This window comes from Coturnix japonica, chromosome 3 (assembly GCF_001577835.2).
Source record: "Coturnix japonica isolate 7356 chromosome 3, Coturnix japonica 2.1, whole genome shotgun sequence".
Lineage (NCBI taxonomy): Eukaryota > Metazoa > Chordata > Aves > Galliformes > Phasianidae > Coturnix > Coturnix japonica.
In genome coordinates, this window is record NC_029518.1 from 40,722,654 (window position 1) to 40,750,262 (window position 27,609).

A 27,609-nucleotide genomic window follows, 5' to 3' on the forward strand; every position below is an offset into this window, starting at 1 on the left:
CAGAAAACTCTTTCAAAACCAGTTTAATATCTCTTCATGAGAGCTCACAGGTAATAAGCAAGGATTTGTTCAATATTCATTCAACTCCTTGTGGAATTATCCATATCCTTTTTACATACATTTAAGCTGAAACCTGTACACTGAAAGAAAAGGCTTAAGAACATAAGGAAAAACAAGCAACAGGGAGCAATAGTGGCCACATGAAGAAATTATTTGTCTTCCCATCCTTTTCAAGGTGGCTAACAACGATATTCAGAAGACCTTACTGCCCTACAACACATATATATTTGGTCTGGAAAAAAGGCAAAAGCAGCAGCAATTCTTGCATACTGAATACTCACTTCTTTCATAGCCATCAGCTCTCCAGTGTCAACACTAATACAGGTGTATACCTTCCCATATTGGCCTTCACCTGCAGTTAAAATAAGACAAATGAATTAAACTACGTTGAATAACTCACATCAACTGAGCTCACCTTTGCCAAAGTCATTCACCTGTATTTTCATTGAAAATTTCAAGTAGACTGTAACCTGTAGCACCTAATAAAACATTCATAACCCTGAATTCAATGTCATGTTTTCACTTTTTATCAACTTAACAGGTTGATCTGAAAGTAAACCACCCGAGTATGAGGATTTTCCCGCAAATCCTGAACCAGAGAGGAAACAATAATCGTATGTGGGAATCAACACCAATATTGGGGAAGGAAACAAACCAAAGATTGTGCTCATTTCCACTCATATTCGTGGTTCTTCCAAAAGCAGAAATCAACAAATCTAACAAAATAGGCTGAATGTGTGCAGGACCATGCATAAGTAATCATCCTGACCAAATCCTTTTACTCCTTTGCTTCTTATCAGGTTAGGGCAGGGAAAACTTCACTGAACTTCTACACAAAGAAAAATCCCAGTTGTAACTGTATTTTGTATTTCAAGATCCTGATTTCAGTGATGCTGGTACTACCCATGCGAAGATACGAGACCTCAAAAGATGGTCTCAGACTGCCATCTTTTTCTTTTTCTCCCCCAGTCTAACAAATGAACGTATAACAAACTTACCAATTTTGTTTCCTCTTTGCCACTTGAAAGTCACTTTTCTCAAACCTACGTGCATGACATTATCGTAAGATTTCGGTGTGTCACAGACTTGGCCAATGATATTCTTCCTCCTCATCTCTCTGTATCTCCTTTCTTCAAACAACTGAACAGACTTTTGAACAGCTTCTATTGGTGCTTGTTTGGAAACAGTGTCTAAAAAGAAGAGTTAGGTACAATTTGTATGAGAAATATCCTCTTTTTATATTTTATTTTGTTACCTTTTGGCATCATTTCAAGGGACATGACCTACAGTATAACTATCTTATGCATCAAATTTAACATTCAGCAAAAGGATAAGGCACTTTAGAAACCACATATGAATGAAACATGAAACTAAAGGAAAATAAAAATACTGGGACTTTTCTACTCATCTTTCAATCGATTAAAGGAAGTTAGATGTTTGAAATGTAAAGATTTTTTTTATATATATATTTCCCCTGTAATTAACCACAGGTAGATAATGGAAATGTGTTGGGGTCGTTAAGGACAGAAGGGCAGTTAAGTTTTTACTCTATTGAACTGCAAGAGTCTTCTGTTATTTCAGATACTTAGAGGTATTACATAACTCCAGATTTAAAGTCTTATCATGAAACAGAATCCTAGCCAGTGAAGCTAGAAAATATTTCAGTAAAGCAATCATTTCTACACTCCTTCTTATGAAGAAACAATATGTATCTGTCACTCTTGATAGACAGCTTGATAGACCTTTTCTAACAGTTCCCAAAAGATGGACATACTGAAATATCCCTGTATTCTTCTGCCTGCCCATAATTACTTGTCTTATCTACTGTAGATGGTAAAAGCAGTTCTCTTTGCAGCACTCTTTTAGAAACTTTGCTCCTCACTCTTCTTTTCCTTCCAGTTTAAACCAATTCCATTAATTCAGTGCTTAAGCCCCAAATGAAAAATAAGCCTCCTAGATTTCTGAAAAATAAATAAATAAATAAATAAAAAATCCCCTTTATGGAACAAAGCTGTGAAAACCTTTTCAGATGAGCATTACAATTCAGCCTTATAACACAGCAATTGCTTAGGAAATACTACATTACAGTGACACCTACCTTTGGTCTGGTTGATTAAGGTTCTGAGCTCCCAACTCCGCCGGGATGAGCCACTTGAATCTCCTTTTGGATATGATGGTTCTAGAGAAATAATACTGTCAGCATAAAAGTGGCTTTATCTCATATTAAGGATTACACAGTCACACTGTGCAGCAGAAACGGAAATCTTACATATCAGGACTAATACACACTACAAGTATTTTAAACAGCGTAAGTTCCTGATTTAATAAATGATTCATCTTTAGAGAATGAGTTATGAGAGATGTGGTTTAGTGGGCAATACTGGTGGTATGTGGGTGGTTGGAATAGATTATATCTTAGAGGTCTTTTCCAACCTTAACCTTAATGATTCTGTGATCCTATGAAAGTTATTCTGAAATGAGATGTCTGCTTTGTTTGTCATTCCATGCTTCATTCTAATTTACATGGAACACATCATCTTACAGGAGGAGGCTTAGGGGGAGATCTTCATTAACATGTAGGAATATCAGAAAGGAGGATGCAAAAAAGACACAGCCAGGCTCCTTTCAGCTGTGCTCAGTGCCAGGACAAGAAGCAGTGGGCACAAAAACTGGAACAAAAGATGTTCTATCTGACCACCAGGAAGCACTTCTACCTGCTGTGCAGGTAGCTGAGTACCAGCACAGGTGGTGGAGTCTCCTCCTGGGAGACCTTCAGAGCCCACCTGGACATGGACCTGGGCATCCTGCCGAGTGCTCCTACTGAAGCTGAGTTGCAGCGGTGGACCCAGAGGGCTCTTATAAACTCAGCCACACTGTGATTCTGCTTTTATTACCAAAAAATACCACACATACAGGGGCAAGGTACACCTGGAGGAGCCTCGGTTGAGACAAAGTCACGCACATGGTGGATTCAAGTAACAGCAAGTATCTGTAGTATGAAAGCTGCAGTGGTAGTAAGAATCTGACTGGAAACTCTTCATTGCCCCAGTGGGTCCAGTTTCATTAACAGCACTTAAGAATTTACTATCTGATGATGTATAATTCAGCAACCATGCTACTCAGTTCATTAAGCATAATGTATCTTAGTAAGACACCAGGAAATTCCTTTGGATATAATTCAAAAACAGTATGGAAAGCGAGGGAAGAGTTACATACAAAAGCAGAAGAACTTAAAAGCATAACCCTGCAAGTTAAAAATCTAAGTCTGAATGGGAAACGTGGGAAAAAGAAAAAGAGAGAGTTAAGAACAGGGAACAGATAAAAATACATTACTGACATGAATCATCAGCATATTCAGGTCACAACATAACACTGACAATCACCTTCTCGCTCCTCAGTGGGACTGGAGTGACGACTAAGGGATCTGAACTGCAACTCGGCTGCTATTGAAGCCAGTCGATCATTTTCAGGGACACTGGAACCTCTGTTAAATAGAGCCATCATACTAATTAACATTGCACTAAGTAACTACTAATGACAATTTAACTGCGGTTTGAAAGAGAAAAAAGAAAGCTATGAAGCCTAGGACATGAACCATGGAAGAAAAACTGATGCTGAGATGCAAATGGAAAACCCTCAGCTATTTTTTCCCCAAAATGAAGACTTTTAATATAATTTTCACTATGCCACTATCTATTATAAAAACCTTCAGCTTTTAAAGCATTAACAATATGAAAATGTTGTTGCTCATAACAGGCTCTCTTCTACTGATATGTAACACACTAACAAAACGGTTGCTGCAGGACATGGCTGGTGCCAGCTATGGATGTACAGTCAGAAGAGATTCAGCTTGGTGATAACCTGACCACGTTATCAGATGAAGAATGGTAACTTAATTATGCTTCCAGAGCATGACAAGTACAAATTCAAAGCCAATAATCACTAAGTGGGTAGAGGCACGATTCAGCAGACAGGACACACAGTGTTAAATGACCCGTAGCCCAGGCCCTACCCCCTCCGAAAAGCAGAGTACAATCAGATACCTCAGAATAAGACCCAGATGAATAAGCATGTTGAACAGAAACAGTACTGAAATAAATGAGTCTTAAGCCCTTAAGTCTTCAGACACCTTTTTCCAGCTACCAAGATACTGATGAATTCACCCAGGTTTTACAGTAAAAACTACAAAACTTTCTATGGTAAATCCCTTTTGCACAGGGTTCTCTTTTCATTTTTTAAGGCATGGCGGGGTAGAGCTGTGATTGATGCCTCCTAATGTTTCAGAAGTATGAGCTAAACGTTACTGGAAAATGGGGAATACTACTAAATCCTATGGGGAATACTACTAAATTGACACAGTGGCTGCATATATATGAGAACACCTCCCTATCCTACAATATGTTTTCCTAATTATATATATCCATATTTTTAAATGCAACACACAACCTTGAAAGCAGAAGCTGAAGACCAGGATACTCTCCCATGTGAATGTTCTCAGTATGTTTGTTCTATACTGCCTGCAGCTTCAACTAGAATGCTGAAGTTTGAGGATGAACCGAGCGAGTGAAAATCCTCAATGCTGTCTGGGAAGCTGAGCTTTAAATCAGTAATATTAAGGACATAAAGAACAACATTTCTAATTGTACAGAGCTCAAAAATTCCTGATGTCTCTAAAATAAGGTAGTAACCAAATAGAATATTCTAAGTATCGTAACTTTGAATGCAAAAGTCTAAAATCTACCACGGTCCTATCCTAGCCACCCAAATCCTTTAATGCCTGCATCCATAAGGACTGCCTGCGTGTTCTCAGGCACAGAAATAGAGTAAAAGAGAGATACTTGCTAAATTTCTTCTCTGATTCTGGGTAAATATAAAATGATGATTAATAACATCAGCTAGCTCAGAAATTAAACATTTACATATGTCATCGGCACAAATGTAGTACAAATTTATACCTATCATCAAGCTCAATGTGAATAACTGAATATTACTGCTCTGGATTTCATTTTCCAGTTATATGGAACAGCTGTTGGGGTTTATTTTACAAGCATAACTTCAACTGAACTATGGTGGCATTTATGCACTATGCACAACCCAATTCAATTGATGTATCAAGTTTCTACATTCAACCTTTTATAGTTGTGTAATGCTTATGATCATGCCATAAACGTCTAGAGAGATTCTGGAAAGTGCACAGTTTGTGCTTCTGTGCTATTCCAGCAGCTGGACTCCACACCTCTTGCATACAGAGCCAATGCCACTTCACCCAAAAGACTCCACTTTCCTACTGAAGCACTAATAAATGACATCTGTAATTAGGACTGCAAGGTATAACAAGTTATTTTGAATACATTAACAGCAGAAACTTGTTATAAATGTATTACATTGTAATATTTGGCCATCAACTGAGTAACAACCAGCAGATATCCTATGTGATAAAGGAGGTTAAGCAATGCTACCTAAAAATTGCAAGCACTGCATGAAAAACAAAACAACAAAAAACACCCAGTCACAAGATACTTTCTAACCACCAGAAAAAGAAAACACGTAGTGCTCTACAGAAAACACAGGTATGAGATAAACAGGCATAGCCATTAGACTAAAGCACTGCATTCACATTGACTTTCATATTACAGTAGCGTATATTGAATTGCAATTAGAAGTAGAATTATTTTCTCCTTAATGACTACCTTCTAGCACTAGAAGAAAAAGGTCAAAATGCTAAACTGCACAAATTTTGATAGAAGTGTAAAAGATGCACATATAGAAACCATGCCATGTACTCAGTTGTGTCGAATTAGAATAGTGACCATTTCATTTGGTAGAAAATCACAACAAAGACTACAGATACTGAAAAAAAGCCTCCTATCTCCCCTCTAAAAACTGCCTTCAAGCAAAGACATACCTTGGCATTCTAAATACTCAAGATAAAAATCATCTTCATTTATTGTATAAAGGGAAAAAACAATCAAGCAAGTTCTGCATTTGACTTTCAAAATCATAAAAACAAACAAAACTTTACCCTGTATGCACATAAAGCCGTCAGAATCTCCCAGTAAAAATTCTCTAGAATTTTACTTACTTGAAAGGGGTTTTGCAAGTGCATAGCACTGCAGATTACTGCCTGCTTTGTCTGCTTTTTCAACAGAGGGCTTAAAATGGAAGCATGAAGGATAAAAACAGATAGTATGAATGACAAAAATTCAGGCCTTTTGTCAACAAAAAAGACTTGCAGGAAGGATACTATATACAAAGCTGTGATTTAATTCCCCCTTAAGACCTTAATATGTGCTTTTGTGGTCCAGTTGGTAAGGGTTGCTATTGAAAATCGTGTTTATAGAATGAAATACTTTACTTGTCTAATCTTGTTTGCCACCATCTAATGTTTCAAAATAGTAATGGCAGATACTAACAATGCCAAAATCTAACAGAACAAAAATAAAGATAAAAACAAAACAAACAAACTAAATATCGCATCTTGGGTTGATTTGTACGTAAAAGTCAACTTAGTGCCAAGTGTTAGTTACCAATACAATTTAGTGAAGTTATACCAAACTGACTAGATTATGTTAATTTCATGGACATTTTCAACTAAGTGAGCTTGTTATCTATTGACTCCAAATGTCAGAAGCACATGCTTAAACTACAAATTTTGTTCAGAGATTTTAATTCTGAGAAGGGGTTTTTCATCAGTTTCTACAAAGTAAGATACTACTCAAGTCAAACAGGAATGAAGAAGCCAGTGGAATATATGATGGGACGGAAAAGCACGGTGCAAATGATCTACTGGAATGCAAGTAGGTGGAAACAGTTATATGGATGATGTAAGTAGAATGAGACTGCTATGTCATGGAGTTGGGCTACCTGGTATCATTTGCACTGCTGACAGATTTGGGTTGAGCTGAGTCGCTACCGATGGGAGCGGGGCGACTGACAGTAACGTTGCAAGGGTTCCGTGCATCACAAGGGACACTCCGTGTGCTGTGGCAAGAAGAAAAACTTCAGGAAAGAGTTCAAAAAATAATAATGGATGGAGCTGAAAATTTACTTTAAAAATGAAATTTTGATTGAGCCGTGACTTTAAATGTCTTCCAAACACATACAGACTTTTCTGTGAAACAATCTTGGGTCTCAGAAGCCTCAGGAAATGTCAATATGTACAAGAAAAATCATCCTTAAAATAACGACCTCCAAATGTTTAGATTAATGCCGACATCTGCCAGCAGCTAAACAATTCCCCAAAAAGTGAAGAGTGTAGTTTGACTGTGCTGCTGTCCTTGAAAAATAAAACCTTCTGTGTAAAAAGATGCGCAGTGAGGTTTACACAAAAATTTTCATGTCAACTCTTTCAAAGGGAAGCAAACTCAGTCGTTGTTTTTAGGCTGTCAAAGATTGATGATGACGCAGAAATGCCTCTATATACCAGAATGCTATGGGTTTTTAAATCGTACCTAAAGCTAAACTACAGAAACCACTATCACAGTAACACAGACAGAGATTCTGAGCAGGGAAAGGAAAAAAAGAAAAGTCTTGCCATCAAGACTGTTTTTACTAGACTAAAATTTGTTCTGTTTTTACAGGGTTTTCAGGAAAGGCAATGAGGATGTGGGTGACTTCAAAGCTGGGAAGCATGCACCAATAAAATCTGTAAAATAAAGGGGCAGAAGGAGAGGGAAAGAAGGAAGTTGTATTGTCTTTAAAAGCACTTCTATAAAATTGAGACATGCCAGCCATATTTTTTTTAGAAGTCTTGCCTCCAAGAGGAAAGATACAATATTCCACGCATGGTGTCCCAAAAGTCAGCAGAGCAACCAGAGAACAAAACAGTTTAGAAATCTAAACTAATGCTAAATACCTGAAGCCTTCAGGAGTGGGGATGATAAGATGAGGATTTGGTGGATCACTATGGCAGCGAGGTACTTTCACAGGACGGGGACTGTTTCGATGAATAGCTGCAGACATGGGGGAAAAAAAAAAGAAAAAGGTAAGATCTTAGCTTGTATGTCAGAAAAAACTGTTAAGGACATTTCAAGACACAAAATTAACATTAACTGCAATCTCACAGAATTATGTGCAAACCAGCACATATTTGCTTAACCCTTAAGAAAATTTCCTCATCACTCAGATTTTACATAAAGCTGTTGCAAAGCTATGAATAATAAATATTATTCACACTGTATCATGTAACACCTGTTAGAAAATAATTAAAACTCCCAAGAAAATGAAAAAAAGCAGCAATTTGAAGATGTGTACCTGAATAAAACTAAACCCTTGTTATTTCAAATTCATAGTAGAGAGGATGCTTTATTATCTCACTTCAAAATAAATATTAACAAATTGAATAATAATTAAGAAGCAAACAACACTTCTATGTCCATTTTGCATCAAAATTGGGTTTCTCAGACAAGAGAAAGCAAAACTGGGGGAAAAACACATATGACAGTTTTACCAATACTAATCATATATAATAATAATAATAATGGCAGACTGCAAATAAATGGTGAACAGGAAAAGGGTCATACCTAAATCAGCCACACTGACCTTATGTCTAGCTCACTCAGTGCCCACAAAAGCATTTTACAGCATTTTCCCATTCCCCAACCTCTCCCTAAGTAGTCAGAAATATACGGTGATACAAGATAGCTGATTGCTCATCAAAACCTGGGACAGTTCCCTTTCTACAAGGCTGGATTAATCATGGCAAGCGTGTTTTCTGCCTTGTTTGCACTACCAGGCTGTCAGGACCAGTGCTGGTTTTCCTGTTATAATTTGCAAGGACACTAACAGAAGGTAAAATCCAGCCCACAAAGGTGGATACATGCTGCTACACAAAGGAAGAAGGCAGGATGAAACACCAGGAGACTCCCTGCTGTGTATCTATAGGCAACAGCAGGAATGCAACTTTAGGAAAGGGGGCGAAGATCACAGTGGGTTTAAGTCACTCAATACAGAATACAAATGGAACTAGGAATTCTTATTTTACTCCCAATCATGAGACAGAAAGGCGTATTTGCAAGATCTGCAGCTAGAATACAGTTTATATTCAGTTATGCTTATTTACAATACAGTACAAAAAGTGAATGTACAGGTTTAACAACACAGCACAGAAATTGACTGATTTTTCTTTTAGACAATACTTCTATTCGAAGGATTATGTTGACTTTGATTGTGAAAAGTTTCTCAGCTTACAAGAGTTCCTCATAAAAAGTAAAGCTTTGCTAAAATACTGAAAAACTTCCTCTTGGCCAAGTCAAACTACCTTCATGTCACTGGCCATATCCTATCCAAACCCTATCCAGGAAGTGGGCATCAGGAGAAAGACAGGAAGGAGATGTGGTATTTTGAAAGTTAAACCACTCAGTGGACTTGGGAGGAAGAAAAGAGAAACAGTGCTGAGAGAGAGGTATGTGAAAAAGAAACACAGCTGAGGAAACATCCTTCTTCTCATGATAAACAATGAAATATCTTGATCTTCTTATGCCAAACAAAGGTATTTTTTAAGCCATGACAAACTTCGGTATTGGTGAATTGTTTCCCACAGCTCTATCTCATACCACCAAATATAACTACTCTGTACCTCAACACTTAAGTAGAAGTCTGTCAGAAGTGTAAACACCTGCAGCACCACAAAGAAAATCTGGGATAGAGAGCTCTGAACATCTGTCTGAAGTTAAAACTGCTTCTTTAACCAACCTTTAGAAAACACAATCCTCTAGAAGATCTGCAAAACTTCACAGGGATTCGGGGGCAAAATCAGACAAAAGCATCTGTAAATCTTCTAAATTTCTTGAGTAAAAGCACCATTTATCTACATTTTCATCAGGCAGTCACAATTTCCCATCAAGAATCACAAAAGCCTTGAAATAAAATCCTTATTTCTCTTTCTAGCTTTTTAAAACTACTTTACAAACAAAGTTATGTTAAAATAGCAGCAAAACTCAAGAACCAACACCAGTAACTTCTGCCTTACCAAGGTACAGACCTGTAACAGGACTGTGAGGTTTTCCAATTACGTGGCCAATGCACTCATTCATCAGAGCTTGTAAACTCTAGAAAATGCAAACAGAAAACATTGTGATATTTTATATTTCAAGAGAGTTCAGAACAATACAGTAAATCTCACAGTAATAAAATGATACTGGTTAAATACATAATATCTCAAAAATTAGATCAATGCTTCACTCCCCTGTCTACCAATGATATTACAGTTTTGGATGCATATGGGGGTTTTGACTGACTTTTTTTTTTAAATTAATTTATTTATTTTCAACATAGAAAGTCTTAATTTTGCCTTGTCTGTTGGCCTTGCCAAAACTCAGTAACCACAAGAACTGAACAACGATTCACCATAAAAATACCTCATAATATAAAGCTAGTGAAACTTACAATTATCCATCACTAATAAATATGTACAACCAAGCTTGCTGGAATTAAGAAAATGCTGCAACAATCTCTGCTGTCTTCTCTCTGATCCCTGTCCCCACTCTTCAATATGAAATAGTGAAAAAATATGAGTGAGAATATGCCAGCCTGAATCATAAAATGAAAGCCTGTAAAACAATGAATATGATGCACTGCACAGTAAAATAAATTCACTTTCCTAACCTTCCCAGGAAGCAAGTAAAACTTTTGGGAAAGAATATTTATTAGTCAAATCACTGAACTTAGACTCAGGCAATCTGAGCTTGACTCATAATTGCCCATGAAATTCAATGAAACCTCAAACAAACTATTAAATCCGACTGAATCAATTAATTTGTCAGAACACCAGGGATAAAATTCATCTTCACAATAATAAAATAAAATTTTGTTCTTCGGTACAGTTGCTATGAAAGCCACTTCTAAATACCAGCCATTCGGACTAGTCAACATTTCTTCCAGAAAGTCAAAAACTTACTGAAGACTGGAACGTGGAAGCTAGACACTAGACTAACTGAAAGAACAGTGATTAAATGGAATAACAGTGTGTAGTCTGTGACTGTCATATCTTACCAATTTAGACTGAGCTTAAATCTATCTCAGCTTTAAATCTAGAATTTCAAATCCAGACTTTTTTTGTTTTTTTAATGCCATAAAGTATTATTTGAATGAGATTGATTGACATAGGCATTTCTAGGTAAAATGCTGTGAGCTGGTGTTATACAGCAGTCAAACTAAATAATCATAAGGAGCTTCAAGTAACACACTGCAAAACTGAAATCCAGCTTTAACAAAGCAAAACTTCAGAAATGCAGTGAAGGGTTTTGGTTTTTCTCCCTTTCTCTCCTACTTGTTCCATATCCAAACTTAATCTGTATTACATAAACCTCTGAAACCTCTGTCATAAAAACCCTACTTGAGGAAATGTCAAGGTATTTTAGATAATTATCAGTCAACAAACTAACTCAAGCATGATTGCTTGTTAGCACACTTTCACGGTCACAAGAAAGTATCAGTTCCACTTATGGACAAAATTACCAGTAATTAATGTCATAGGCCACATTCTTTCCTCCTTAGAAGCTTCCTTATAGATAATGACCTCTAGCAAGATAGTAACACCAAAGTACACACACATTACTCTTCAAAATTGCAGGCACCTTTGAAACTGCATCAAATCAGATCAGTAAAGCTGAGGGGCTACTTTCTGAAACTACAGTATTACCATATTACCATCATAACCTTAACCTTATCATTTAGGCAGACAACTCTCGTACAACAACACAGACACAGAAGAACAAAAACATAAATTACTTGAGAGCTGTTGGCAAAAACATAAATAAAAACTAAACTACGTAGTGGTTATTGGGTGCTAAGACTCAGAAGCTTGTATTCAGAAATTTATTGGGCTGTCTACATTTTTTTTTAACTCTGCAGTAAAGCCTGTACCGAGTTTCCCCAGAGATAGAAGTACAGAACAGGCAAACTGTCAGCAATTTGAAAATATTAATACCAGTGGTCATAACCATGCACTATTCCTAACTTTATGAACTGAAGAGATGTCATCATCGGTTATACATAACAGCAATTTTCAGCCCATCTGCAGTCAGACACAGCTTTATAAAAAACACCCCTGATAACAAACAGAGATAGAAATGCCTCATAAATACTTAGAAATAAATAACAATCACAATAACTTATTCCATACCAAGAAGTCATCTTCTGGGAGAGCCGAAATAAATGCTGGTTCAATGGCTTGAAGAAAATCAAAGCCTTGAGTTGCCCACCTATTTCAGAGATAGAAAACACGAATTATTCTTTGATGAGAGCCATCACAGGCGTTTCAACAACATCAAGGAAAAGCAAATGGTAGTTACAAAGATTTCTTTTTTCATACTTTCAACAGGAAAAATAAGTAAGAAAGTAATTTAATATATTAAAGGTAATGTATTTAACTTATATTAATATTTGCTGAGTTACATGCAGATAAAGCCTGATTTTAACAAGGACACTATCAAAGAAAGCAAGCAGATCACTGAATATCGATGAACATACTATAGCAATTCATTGAATACTCATATATGTACTGTCTTCAGGGATGGTACCATCAACTCACTCACAATATTTTAGAGTAACAAGCCAAACCCCAATGTCACCTTCCTAAATTATCACTACTGAAACAAGATCAAAAGAGTTCTAATGATTTTTTAAGAATCTGACCGGTATGAATTGGGCATCACTGGTTTGAGAGCCTAGACTGGTAACAAATAATTAACTTGGCTTGAGTGACTTGCGCCTTTAGCTACTTCCCAACTACCAAACCGTTAAACCGTTACTGCTAACGAAAACTGGCAGCTGCAACCTATAAGGTACAAGTAAATTATCACAGCACGCTAATTAGGCTATGCAGACATGCTTCAGACTCTTTCCTCCTCTTCTGCCTGCCAGTAAAACAGACCACATCCATGAAAGACTGATCAGCCCTATTCTTTAAGAGAAAATAATAATAATAAAATAAATAGAAAAATAAAAACATCTGCAAGCACGGATCAATATAAAGTATCTATTATAAAGCAACAGAGTTCCATGAAATTCTGATCTATCAGCTACAAAATACTGCAAAACCCAGACACTAGTTTACATCCTCAGGACGGTGAAGATATTGCAAATTCTCCTTTTTTTCTTTTTCCTGTTAGCATCCCGCAATAAAGTCTCACAGCACTAACTCTAAATACAGTTTGAGAGACCACCAGGCCCAACAGTACTCTCAACAGACTGAGGAAACATGTATTTAGATATCTGCAATGTAATTCTAGATACAGTTAGTTTAACTACAGCTTTATATCACTCAAAGTAGAAAATGTGGTTCAATTCATTTAATTTCTGAAATAAAGTTACAGATGAGAAAAAGAGGCTTTGAAATAAAACTGGGAAAAGGAATCATGTGCAAGCAGAAGTAATTTGGACTGCAACAAAAACCATTTCACAAATACAAAGGCTGAATTCTAATATTTATATGCAATCATCAGCCTGAAGAATTTTCACCAGAGTGGAAACACTTCTTCCTCAGCTGTGGGCCTTACTTTCCAAAGAGAATGATAAAAAGGACTTGTACAGGAGGCAAAAGCTTTTATACGGACATCATTTCTGCAACCACGTGAAACAATGGTCCTTTCTCTGTACAATACTCTGAGAATGACTGTTGCATATTCAGCAGTCTTTGTTGACGCCTGGTCGCATACTTTTGTCCAGAGCTAATGGCCCATACCCAGTTTCTGAACTGTTTGAGTCCAATGATCTCCACTTTTTCTTCCTAACAGGAGGCAAGATGTTCAGCAGAAGATTCTGCAAAGCAGCTGGAGGATTCATTTGGCTTTATGATTTACAATTCAAATTATTTTCAAAACTCAAGTGCCAGAAGCATTAATAGTTTAAAAGAATAGCTTCTAAACAATTAATCACTGTTCACAGCATGAAGAGTCCCGAATATTATTTAAAAAATAACACAAATTACTACAACATTAACAAGTTCGCTGTTACCTGGGTCGAGTGCCTCGGCCACTCTCACATTTTGTTAGCACATAGTTCATCCATTTTCTGGCAAAGCTGATATATTTGTCTCCAATTTTCTGCCTAAATTCTCCAGACATCAGACGAACAACCTCTTTATGGTACTATAAGAAATTAAAGATTACTTTTCAAATAATATAAGTAATATCATAAGTATTATTTGCAATATCCACCAGAGTATTTGCAGGCTAAGAAAACTTCGCGCAGTGTAACAATCACATCCTACTGTCAAACAAAATGATTTCATGCAAGTAGTTGTATAACTATAGAAAGAAACATAAAAGTATACGACACAAAATGAGTTAGTAAGGGGCAGCACTTCAGCCATATTGTATGTGTAATATCTCTTTTCCAATCTTTTTCAGTCTTAGTTTTTGAAGTGTTCTGCTAATTTCATGTCAATTCCACAAAACATACTGTCATTATTATCATTAGCTTTTGGTTTCCATACCTCAAACCCAAAATTGTAAGCCTGAATCATGGCTTCCCGGTAGTACTGCTGCAATGTTGCAGATTCGGATTCATCAACTTCAGCATCAAACTCAGATGTGAACATATGATCAACTCTGTCAATGGCACTGCTTATCTTATTGCATAGCTGCAGTGCATCATTCTAAATAACAACAAAAAAAGATCATATTATTATTTATATTTGACTGCTGAGTAGATTAAGGAAAATACAAATCTGATGATTACATTATTTTAAATGCAAATATACTTTAATGTCACCACAATACATTGAGTCTCAGAAAAACAAATAGTTTTCAGAACTTGCACTAAGCAGGTTTTATAATTAAATGCAGTATCGCAATTCAGGTTGTTTGCTTTTATGAGATTAAGAACAACAAAAGCAAAGGGGAAAAAAAAAGGAGTTTTTCTATCTATAATTTTGGTAGTATTTTAACCATGATGTGTCCATAGCTTCTGCTAAATGCAAGAGGAAACACAGGACCCTGATACTGCAAATTCAACACAGGAATGTTTTAGTGTTTCTGGATCTTTAAAAAGGGAAAATAAAAATCAGACACTTTCCTTCCATTCTCTAATCCTCTGAAACAAATACATTACTTTTTCTGTTAATGTATTTCTATTGCATGATGAACTTTTTCCCCACATAAGTAATATAACAATGATTATACTAATATTGGTCAAAATCACACCCATACATTCTTAGCAAAAAAAGAATGAACACTGTACTGAAAATGGATTCCAATGGCCTAGCACAAATTACAGCTGTAGAACATCATTAGCACTGCAATCAAGTCTCCTTACATACCTCTACTTATCAGTGAGCAAAGTAAAATCATTTTTACTGACATAATCTTGAAAACAGCAGCTTACCTTTAGTTGCTGCAGAGCTTTGGCAATGACTGGTTGGCTGGATGTCTGTTCCTGGTGGAGCGATATGAGCCCTTCTATAGACTGTTGGAAAGCTTTTCGCTGACTCACAAGGTGGGCAGACTGAATGACTACGAGAAGGAGGTTGTCAACCTAGGAATATGAGATACCACTAGTCCTTATCAACAAAACCTGCTCTCTACAAATATGTCCTGCATTGGCCAATGCCAATTGGGAATTTTTGGAAATTCTAACATATTATACGGTTAATTCACACCGAAAAGACTAATGCTAGCAACAGAGCTTGATAAACACTCGTCTTTCAAGCACAGGTCTTCCCAATAAATAATATTTTCAAGCTCAAATTTCTTTAAATGCAGACACAAACATAAATGCATCCATGTTATATTATCTAAGCCAGATGGGATGCCATTCACAAACTAAATTCCATCTTCTGCTGTTTTCACTCACTGAATTAAATGGTACCTTTACTACAAGTCCAATGAAATTTTAAAAACTTAATTGTAAGTTTTGTTTGTTTGTTTTTTACTATTCAGTCTTGCCTACAGATAAACAGTGCTACATAGAAGTGGTATTTCTAACTGCCTGTAGCTGCTGGAGGCCCTCAGAACATCTGAGGCCACACTCAGTGTTACAGAAAGTCACCCTGTTAGTAGACAGGAGAGCCCATTTATGGTAGGGATCCAAGGAACTGCATGACATACTAATAGGAAAATTCACTTAGCTTAACATAAGGGCATGTGAACAGGATAGGCAGGGAGTTGCAGCTGGCTCGGATACTGTAGCACAGCAGAACTACTGGCAGGAACCCCCGTTGGCTTGGAATGAAGGGAAGTATAACTGGAAATATTTCTTCCTAAAGAGCTGCTGAACATCCAGTAACTCCACAGATATTTTACTTCAAATATCACAATTCACTCAAGACTGAAACTAATTTGTTTCATGTGTCAGTGAGTGGAAAACATGCAACTGACCTACGTTACTGAAGATTGAGTTCTTAACAAAACATAAAGGTCAACCCATCTGAACACCAAATAAGACTTTAAAACGTCTTACTACAAAAATCTATCCCTGAAAAATGTACATGGTAGAGATTAATACTTTTAAGAAGCATTCCAATTCAATGTAGTCTACTAATACAGCTAAGAATCAATCTTATGCTATAATATATAAATATACACATAAACTGAAACATGCCTCACTTAAATCATTTTGGCTAATATAGAAGAAGACTTCAAAAAAGCATGGAGACAACATAAACAGCCAAAACGAAAAGAAGCAACCCACCTGCATGCTTCGTAGCGTATCAACAGTTTCTACTTGTGGCACTACTTTGACTGGTTGGCCCTCCCACGCACTCCACATGTCACATAATTCATGGTCTTTGTCACTGTGTTTGGTCATTATTAAATAGGCCTCATATGCAACCTCATCTGAATCTTTTGAGCAATCTTTCCCAGCAGCCGCATTCAGGAGCTGCAAAATCACAGCCTTTTCACCTGCAATACTATTTGGGACAAATACTTGTAAATTCTCGAGTCCAGGGATTTGTACCTGTAGAAGAAAATAAAATGAGACTGAATGAATGAATGAATGAGTTTCACTTTCTCCTGAGATAAGTAAAATAGAGACGTGTCATCTGATTTAAACAAGTTATCTCGAGTAGCTGTACAATATGCATGCTAAAGCAATATTTGTAACCAAGTCATGAGTCAGAATCAGACTGTGAGAACAGCAAAATAGTTGATTTCTGTGATCTGTCATAAGGTAACTGATGTAGAGTTTAAGTTTAGCTCTTTCTTTTCAGAGTTGGATGCCATCAAGCTAAGACAAAACATAGCACTCAACATTTTTGACATAAGGCAGGTATACTTTTCAACTAAAATCACTATTATCCATAAGTCAAAATAAAACCTGTAACATTGCTAATGAAATCTAAAACAGTTTTCCAAAACTACTGTGCAACTGACTGAATAGGTTTTCAAAAATTTCAACTCCCTGCACAAAGCTGTATATATTTAACAACACCTTCAACAACACTTATGTGCTTCTCTCCTATTAAGATGTTTGTCTTCCCTCAAACCAATGTCCCCTTTTAGCAATCACTCATTTAAATCCAACAGGAAATTTCTCACATAAAAGTCAGTCAGTTGGGTACCAACTGTAAATTATGTAGCTTAAACACAAATAAGGAAAAAAAACAAAACAAAACTAACAAAAGAGAACCAACAGTGCAGCAGATCCAAATAAATATAACTAATTGAAACAGTTGATTTCTTTAAATTCAAATTGCAATAAAGACTAGCTGGCCTAGGAGCAAAGCATTAAACCATTCACATGGGAGTTTATAATGCAGTTGTTATTGGGCACCTGTGCCCAATGGAGTTAATTTAATTTTCTGCACAACAGTTTGCTAGAAACAGAATCATACGATCATTAAGGTTGGAAAGGACCACTAATGTCACCTAGTCCAACCATCAATTCATCACCATAGGCCCGTTCCTTAGTAAGTGTTATTATTCCTCTCTCACAGAATGTGGAAGTACTATTGCAGCACTGTTGCACTTTCTAAATTGGAAATCTTTGGAAGGGCAAGGAATTAGACTCTGGTTTCCCAAAACATCAGCTACCATTCTCACACAAACACAGACGAAGAAAATAATTCTACTGCCACTATTCAGCTTTAAAAACATGACATTACAAATGTTGAGATATACAGGTGACATTAAAAAATTGAAAATCTTAACATAAATATGCCTTGGTGCTTTGCTTAGCACCCCCATGCTAATTTCATGCACTTGAACTGAATTTACCTTCACATACTCTTTTGTTTTCAGAGCATTCAGAAGATCTCCGACAGGGGCTGACAATGCAAACTCTGCTGCTATTTCAAGGTCCTAAAAGCAACATCAAAAGAATATACTTTCAAACTAAATTTATTTAAAGCATATAAATAATAGTGAACATCAGTGAATCACATGAAACATTACTGTTAACTTACCTTCCTCAGCATTTTAGCAAATCCAAGAGCCTTGGAGGCCCTCTCTCTAGCTTCATGAAACAGTTCTTTGAGTGCTCGGCTGGTCTCTATGACAGACCTCCTGAAACATTGATAGGAATGAAGTGATGGTGTTTTAATAAAGCATGTTAACATTTACACAGCTATTAAAAGATTTTTTTTTAATTTATTTACCAATAGAAAGAGTGTAGAAAATATTTACAAGCAGATGACTAAAAATCAAACTTGCCCAAGCACATTTTTGTTAAGGATATAAAAAGAGAATTTAATGACGGCTAGATAACAACTTCTGACATCCCGAGTTAAAAGAAGGTTATTAGGTTTCAAAAGAATGATTCAATACTACCACATACAGAAATATCAGCAAAAAAAGTCTAAGGAATGTCACATTTACTAAGTTTTAATTCTAACAATTAAAATGCAGTATATACCTGTCAGGGGTAAAGAAACACAACTGTGCTTATTATTATTAAGCCAAAGGGCTTAATACCTTATTTCATCTGATGCAGTACTGTCATCGGCACTGGCCCAAAATTCATCACAACTGTCTTGTAGTCCAGAATCTAAAAATATTCCTGTAGATTTCAGCAGCATTCCTGCAATATCACTGTAGCAACAGAAATGGTGGAACTTCAGTCTTATTCAGGATAGTATGGCACCTTAAGCTTCTTCCTATACTATCCAATGCAAGAGAGCTGTGTTGCCAAGTCCAACTGAAGAAGCAAGCAGCATCGTGGGGGCCCTTTGTTACTTTACATTAGTGGGGCTATGAGGAACAGGGACTTTGCATTTTAGCAGTCATTCCCGTTACAGCTAGAGTAAGACTAATCTGAACTTACTGAATCCTGTAGCTACACTCAGTGCAATAATCCAATAGTTCTCAAAAAGACAACTACCTGCTTACTGGAGGCTCAAGAAGCCCAGTCTGAGAACCCTGAACAAGTACCAACTTGCATAAAAACATGGTACAAATTGGCATCACAAACAGAGTAATTAAAACCTACCAGAATAGTTTTCCAGCTTGAGCTTCTCCTCCTCTTATATAAGGAGTTATTTCTTTGGTGAAATTCCATTCTTCCTCTAAGAGATTTTTTAAACTATGAGATGCTTGAGGTAACTGCTGTAGCATTTGGATCCAGCTTCGCATGTAATCAAAGTAAACCTGCATATGAAAAGAGATCATTTAGACAGAAATTGTTACACAACCTGTAATTAAGGACTACAACCTCCCAAACCAACAAGCAAACTTACTATTATACAATTCATAGAAAATATTTCTACATGTTTTGTTTGCTAGGAATGACACCGAGTTATGTTTTTCCACAAAGATGGTGTAACTTATGACTCAAGAAATAAAAAGCGGTGCTGAAGTTCACTCTCTACAATACTTTCCTGAAAGCAGTTGCAGTATCATCACCTTATTTGCTGTGCTGCAATCCAACACAATATTGCATAATGAAGCGAGAGCTGGTTAAAACAAAACTACTGAAAAAGCAAAAACAAAGAGAAAAACATTCCTAAATCTTTTATTAACTGGATTATTCCAAAATATTTGGATCCATATTCCTGGGTGTGGATAAGTGCAAAGAACAAACCTCTCATATTCTGTTATACCTTATATCCCTTTTACCAACACTTACTTCTTTTATATATATATATATATATATATATATATATACACATACATATACATATATATATACATATATATATACACACACACAGTTTTAAACTAACAAAAAAAAAAATCCAGGTAAGTACAATTCTTCAATTTCAGATGGCAATAAAGGCAGATAGTCTGCAGAAGAAACTTTAGGTGTAATGGTGTATTCTTCCCATTATAGGCAACAAAAAGCAGGTTAACAAGAAATAACTGTGTATTAAAAACACAGTGACAAAACACTATTAAATAAGTTACTGAAGTATATCTTATTGCTCTTAGTTTTATTTGTTCTTTGGTTTTTTTTCCCCCAGAACAGTGAGGACTGAACTTTTACAGCTCAAAAATAATGTCAATTCTAAAGGAACAGCTAAATTAAATTTACTTGATTTAAATATTTCATTTAGGATTAGTCAGAAGTAGGGCACTTACCTTGAAAATACCTCTGTGTTTTGCTTATGACAATAATGAACACACAAAAAAGACACCTTTCGTGGATGAACGTAAGGTATTAAAATTTGAAGACACAGCATTGATCAAACAATCCTATTTTTTATTCACTAGTAAAAGGTTATTAAACATTTTAAAAAACTGTATGCAATGGACAGGTCTATTTATGAAGCATTTTCTTGTAAGTACACGCTATTTACAGATCTACTGCTCCACAGTCCAGGAAACAAGAATTAGTACTGTTTCAAATGACAACAGCTGTAATATTATCTTTACAAGTCCTTCAGAATAACAATATTATGTTAATGCAGCAGAGCAACAGATTAGCAATATCTATACCTAACATGAGCAATACACATCTATGAATATTACTCAGATAAGTACTCTTAGCAGAACCTGAAATGCCTTCCCTTCTTTTGAAGCTTACCATTAACATTTTATGCAGGTCCTCTTCAAAAGCATCAATGTTGCAATCAATCTTTTGCAAGTCATCTAACACCTCACGCAACATAAATTGGTAATATTGCTTCATTAACAGGCCACCCTTCAGAACCTCCTTACACTCTCTCACTAGCTGCAAAAGAAAACCCCAAAAACCAGAGTCAGTCAAGACACTACCCATAAATAGTCTCCAGAATATGAAAGCTTAATTTTGTCAGATGTTTGTCTTAGTTTATCACTGAGCAATTTCTGAATGTCTATAGAAATGCATACAGGTCACTCTGTATGACTCCAGGAGAGACCTGAGCTAGTTTGCCAGGATTACCTAACTGCCATCACATCATCTGCCACATAACTGTAAATGGAGATTGCAGCTGACATTTCATATTCTGTTTCCCACACAGGGCCACAGTAAGCACCTTGTTGGACAGACTAAACATTTGCAAGTGGGCAAGAGGTCTCACGACAATCAAAAGCAACTTTAAACAGAAGCAAGTCACGAACAACATGCAGCGTATTTGACAGACACTTGAAGACTTACGAGAAATATGTTACTACATGAATTTGATTTTCAATCTATTGGCCATGTGTCCACTACTCCAAAACCTGTACCTGAAAAGCAGTTGGTACTCCTGCTGATTCACTGGAAAAGGCTAACATTAGGCAAAAGATCTTCTGACCACCACACATTTGCTTTTGGCCAAACAGTGGTCACTTTTAACTGAAAGCTTACAACTTGCATTTGTTTAAAGAAACATGCACAAGCACAAACACAGGAGTACATAACACAATACATTTCAGACCCCCGCTAGCAATGGCCTCTCAAAATCCCTTCCAGAGCTAAGTGTGTATTCTTTTGAAATTATATCATCAGTCTCCAGGTCTGACATCCCAACCTTTTTTGAGCACCAAATTCATTAAATTAAGAGTCTGAGATCAAAAGAGGAAAGAGAAGGGTTCATTTGGGTGGTCAGAGAGGACAGAGTTGTTGGCTGATTAACCTTTTTGAATTCCTTTGTAACAGCTGTCCTGGCAAAAGAAAATATCTCAATATATGAGAAAGTACAATGGAATGAAAGCAAAAAACCCACAGCCACAATATGGCAAGAGTACTTTTGAATCTTTTGTAGAACAAAAAAAAATACGCTACATCCCCCTGGCATGCAGGGGGAAAACAATGGTAGCTTTCTAAACTCAGTCTTAGGTCTGTTAGCAGTTCAAGTGAAAAAAAGATAAGGAAAAAAAAAAAGAAAAAACACAACCACAGTAATTCACTATAATGTGGAAATCTAAAAATCAGACATTTATATCCCCAATGTGTCTTACTTAAAAATGAAAACGTTTCTCCACACTCCACTCAATCACACAGTGTACACAGTGCTAATCTATTGTTTCATTTTGCCACCGGATCCACAAAGGAAAGCATCATTTGTTCAAACAATTTAAAATTGGTATCTAATAGTCAATCTGTTACTTCATAGAGACAGTAGGACTTGGCATTATCACTTGTCCCTAACACTTCATATTATGGTACACTTCACTGATACTAGAAAAGTACTTCTAATCCTTGCAGAAGATCCTTCATCTTCTCCGAGATAAAATACTATTAAAACACCATTAAAAAGAGAAATACCTGAATAATACCTGACACAGAAAATCCAATCAAGCAGGACAAGTCAAGTAGTCAGTATACTGTGGCTCCGCTCCAGACAGAATGAGCCACTTAGCAGACAACCAGGTAGCTGCAACTTTACCCTTTTCAGCCAGGTCAGGCTACCTACTAGTAATGTGTACTACATGACAGCTAACAGTCACTATGCAAAACGATGTCAGCTAACTTCAAATGACTGCTGATCCTAAAATTACAGGAAGCAACATGCTGGCACAGGCAGCCCAGAGAGGCTGTGGATGCCCCATCCCTGAAGGTGTTCTAGGCCAGGTTGGATGGGGCCCTGGGCAGCTTGGTCTAGTATTAGATATGGAGGTTGGTGGCCCTGCATGCAGCAGGAGGGGTTGGAGCTTAATGATCCTTGAGGTCCCTTCCAACCCAAGCCATTCTATGATTCTATGAGCTGGTAAGGCTATCCAGATAGCGCGCTGATAGATACTGTTTTTACCATCCAAACACAAATCCTTTGACTGCCTTCTTCTTTAATTGTTAAAACATGTATTCAAATACTGCCTGGCTAATAAGTGTGTGGATAACAGAATTCCTAAGAAATCTGCACCTGCATCAACTTACAGTATGCTACAGTGCTTCTAGTTACAGATCCAAGGGATCTTGAAGAAGAAAGTATGACAAATGCACTCTTCTAATACAGTATCCTATAATGTGGAAATAAAAACCTTCAGGTGTACTGATCTAATTTCTCCGCTGAATTTTGTAAGGAAAAAGCTTTTATGACAGTAAATCCACTTCTCAGCACAAACTCAAGACAGATGAGAATCAACCTGAAATACTGAATATTGTGTGGGATAGTAAGCATTTGCTCAGTTAAATTCACTTTTTCAATGTAATTAGCGAGACAGGACATACAGCCAAAACAGCTTGTAACAAATATATTGTTTTCCAGGAAAAAGCAGCCATTTTTGCAGAACTCAAATTCCATAAATGTAATGTAATGGCAAAAAAAAATACAATTTGTCTCAGGGAAAGAAGGATGTTGCACTTTATCATACGGTATACTATTCAATAAATATGACCATTAAGATTGAAATTGTAAGTACCTCGCTAAGAGTAGTCAGAAACTTATGTGGCTAGGATCATAGCATACCCTGGCAATTGATTTTTGAGTTCTGACTAACTGAAATGTGAAATCACACTCAGTCAGAGTATATTTAAAAGTTTACCCTAAAAGACCACTTGACTAAGCCATATTCTGGTTAGATTCACTGGGGAGCAGGGACATGAGTTTAGATCAATGTTTTTCAAAGTCTGGTCCAAGACATACTGATACTACCTGAGCAGCCTTTCTCACATGGGATAACTATCAGAAGAGAAACCCTCTTGGAAAATTCTCAACCTGTGACAAGACTCACAATCTTGGGTAACTACACTTACAAAGATCAGATATTTACATAAAAAATATTGCACGCTAAGAGCATTTTTTCCCATTTAGTTTTTCTTCCTAGTCAACTTACAATGTGAGTCCGCACCATATTGGCAGGGGTCTTACATGCACAAAGATAAAAGGATCAAATGAAATGTCTAACCAATATAGAAACCCTTAAAGCTGCTCCCATAAAACTGGCTACTCTGCCTAGAAAACCCATATACAAATAAGTGTACTGGGCAAGATTACATAGCTTGTAATGCAAATGGAACAAACACTATTTACGCTGCTGGTTGATAATTCTTTAATCACCAATTTTGATTCCTGGATGTCTAAATCAGAGATGTATACATAACCAGTTGTTTACCATGCAAAAACCACATCTCCATACAAAATAAAGACAATTTATAGAAATTATTACATGATTATATACTCTCACTTCTTAAACAATTCCTCTTCAAATAGACAACCTTACTAAAATGAAAGAGACAAAGTAATTTCAAATAGGAAAAAAACACTTGAAGCAAACCTGTTTAATACTCAAAAGAGATGGTTCCCCAGCAGGCCTTTGTTCCAACCTTAGCTTGAGACATTCATGGATAACATTGAGCAGGACTCGGCAAAGGACCAAAAACGCAGGTTCAAAAGATGGCAGATCCATGGATTTCAGCTCTTCCCATGATACAGTGCTGCATTTTTGCTCACAGCAAGGTGGGGAATTTAATAACTGCACATAATCTGAACACAACATGGGATCTGGACAATCTGAAAACTGTAACAAGAAATAGGTATCATAAAAAGAATCCCCAAACTCTTTTAAGATTTAGGGTCTAATTAAAGCAGCATATAAAAAAGACTATTTTTAAAAGGTAAGGTTCTATTATAGCAGCTGCCTATTAATTAACTGGCAAATCAACCACAGAAGTTTCAATTCTATTTTCATTTTTTGTTTAGGTGGTGGAGCGGTTGTTTCTTTTTGGCCTTCTTGTTCTTGTTAAAAATAACACTACTTCTGTTATTTTTTTTCATTTGAGGATCACCATACTGAGGTGAACACAAATGTACCCTTGGGAGCAAACACCACCATTTTTTACTTTATGTTACTGATTTAAAATAATTAAATCACCAATTAAGCACCAAAATCACTACACAGGGAGAAACTGATGTTTGTGGTTATCACAAACACAGCAATTAAGCCTAATACAATATAGGAATACATATATTCAGACCCTTATAATGCACAGTACTTGAAATTTTCAGGATATATTAAAAATAAGAAGAAATAAAAATAAAGAAATAAAATTAGGCTTTACACTAATGACAACAAATTAAGAAAGAATTTTGCACTTGTTTAGGTCAGGCAAGTAACATCATTCTTTCTCAAGTACACAGAGTATCTACAACTTTTGTTTCCCAAATATGTTATATAAAGCTACACATTATGAAGTAATGCAATTTTCATAGAAGTGTCACTAGCTAAGCTGAAAAAAAATTGTAAAATAATATGCTCTGAATTTTGGTGGGTATTAGAAATTGAAAGTGAAATTTTAAAAGGAAGGTTAAAAAAAAAAAGAGAGATCAAGCTGCTTTTTTTCCATTATTAAACTTACTTTTTCACTGAAATGAAAAATACATTTAAATGAAATGGCATTTCTTATTAGTGATAATAATTTGAAAAATCTGAACTGTATACCCTAGATATCTAAACTATATGTCTTCTGATAATACTTTAAGAAAAACTGCACATGTAGTCATTGTGGGTTTTAATCTAGGAAGAAAATACATATCTCAACATGTGTGAAGATCATAGTAATAACAACACATCGTACATAATACAAAATTTGTTTAAGATTAAGTCCCTTTTATTCCGATTCTTATTTCATATCTGCTAAGTATGAATATCTCTTATTCGTATATTAAATATAATTAGCATTTTCTTTGTTTTTCTTCAATGCTAAATTTAAAAAACATCACTTCAAAGGAAAGGAAAACATGAGATTCTACAGTGGAGCCTACAAAGATCTAAAAACTTAAGTCACTTTTAAGCTCCTTACCTAAGAGAAACTGTTTTTAAAGTTTATTATTTTACACTTACACATTTTTTACATTTATGCCTAAAGTCCTGCACAAGCCCAGCTTTCTCAGAAGAGCCACACAGAATTACAGGTACAGACAAAGTCCATTTTCTTAGTGTATTTATTTTTCACTTTAGTTCCTCAATTGGCATAGGGGGTGGGATAGCACATTCATTACAGTCTAAAGTTAGAACAAAACATTACGAGCTGCAGATTCTCATGTAGTTTATAAACCACTAGCTCATTATGCAGATAGCAAACCAGACAGCGTAAGTGGGGATTTCCTCTACTTCAAGCTTACCTGAAATCTAATCACTAATTGATCAGCTTCTTAAAAGGTATATTAATGTCTTCTTTGTATTACATCTCTCTAATATAAACCTAACTTCTGAAGAATAGCACAAGTGCTAAAGGCTTTTATACAAGAGACTTTTTGGCTTCTTCTCCCAGGCAACAAACAGGACCCGAGGAAATGGCCACAAGTTGTACCTGAGAACATTTAGATCAGACATAAGGAACAACTTTTTCTCTCAGAGAGTGGTCAGGCACTGGAATGGCTGCCCAGGGAGGTGGTGGAGTCGCTGTCCCTGGCAGTGTTCAAGAGGCATCTGGATGAGGAGCTAAGTGGCTTGTGGTAGCAATGGTAATGGGAGGACAGTTGGACTAGATGATCTTGTAGGTCCTTTCCTACCTTGTGATTTTATGATTTTCATTAATAATAGATTATGAAAATGCTTCACCTCTACAGAATAATAAAGTATTTGAGAAATACAATCCTCGTAGTGATGCAAGCATAGTGTTGGGAAAATCTAGCTATATAACTATAACATGAATAAAACTAATGAAACAAAATGGAATAAATGTGCTGTTTCATTTCCTAACATTAGGACATCAGCACAAGACATTAGGACATTCAACCTTCTGTTGTTCAGCTGGTCTAATTTTACTCATCAACAAGTCCATTATCAACTACTCTCAAGCATCTACGCTTCTTTAGAGCAAACAAACAAAAAACAGAAAACAAAAAACCCAAGCCATTTATTAACATCCTGCATAAAATCAGAAACTGCAGCCAGTTGAATAAGCAACAAACAGGATATAATGGCTTTAAGTAATGTTCTAATAAAGCAGCTTTTTGATTTTGTAAACAATAAAAAACAATAGTCATTTTCTTTGAGAATCAAATTATATAGCTTCTCCATGAAACACTTTATAGAACCTAGGTCTTGCAAGAATATCAAACCGTAACTATGATGAATGAAACTTATACATTAAAACCTCTAAAAATATACAGATGGGTATCTGTGTATACTTAAGATGAAATTACCATTAATCTACTAATTTCTACTTTCAAACTACTTCCAGTTGCAAAGACCCATCCAAAACAACCAGAAACCTCTCTTCTATTTCAGTGTGACATCACCTTTCATGACAGTAGGTACCAAGCTTCTGACAAATACCATTTTCTCTTTTTTTCATCACCTTCTTTAATTTTGGAGAAGGAAA

At 36.1% G+C, this 27,609-nt stretch overlaps 1 protein-coding gene across 4 annotated transcripts in view; it reads right to left on the bottom strand.

The window, feature by feature from the left end:
* Positions 1–27,609, bottom strand: part of MAP3K4 (mitogen-activated protein kinase kinase kinase 4) — a 60,434-nt gene that overhangs the window by 8,346 nt on the left and 24,479 nt on the right. The window contains exons 4-21 of one of the 4 annotated variants that reach the window (XM_015858049.2): positions 24,558–24,800; positions 20,962–21,108; positions 19,429–19,586; positions 18,915–19,031; positions 18,407–18,506; positions 18,219–18,302; positions 16,693–16,959; positions 15,388–15,537; positions 14,498–14,659; positions 14,017–14,150; positions 12,185–12,263; positions 10,031–10,109; positions 7,916–8,012; positions 6,925–7,041; positions 3,444–3,544; positions 2,159–2,239; positions 1,059–1,250; positions 342–412 (exon numbers count right to left, since the gene is read on the bottom strand). In XM_015858049.2, coding sequence (XP_015713535.1) covers positions 342–412; positions 1,059–1,250; positions 2,159–2,239; positions 3,444–3,544; positions 6,925–7,041; positions 7,916–8,012; positions 10,031–10,109; positions 12,185–12,263; positions 14,017–14,150; positions 14,498–14,659; positions 15,388–15,537; positions 16,693–16,959; positions 18,219–18,302; positions 18,407–18,506; positions 18,915–19,031; positions 19,429–19,586; positions 20,962–21,108; positions 24,558–24,800 — 2,379 coding nt within the window. The remainder of the gene's footprint in view (positions 1–341; positions 413–1,058; positions 1,251–2,158; positions 2,240–3,443; positions 3,545–6,924; positions 7,042–7,915; positions 8,013–10,030; positions 10,110–12,184; positions 12,264–14,016; positions 14,151–14,497; positions 14,660–15,387; positions 15,538–16,692; positions 16,960–18,218; positions 18,303–18,406; positions 18,507–18,914; positions 19,032–19,428; positions 19,587–20,961; positions 21,109–24,557; positions 24,801–27,609) is intronic. The other 3 variants (XM_032443947.1, XM_032443949.1, XM_032443948.1) reach the window with 3 other exon arrangements.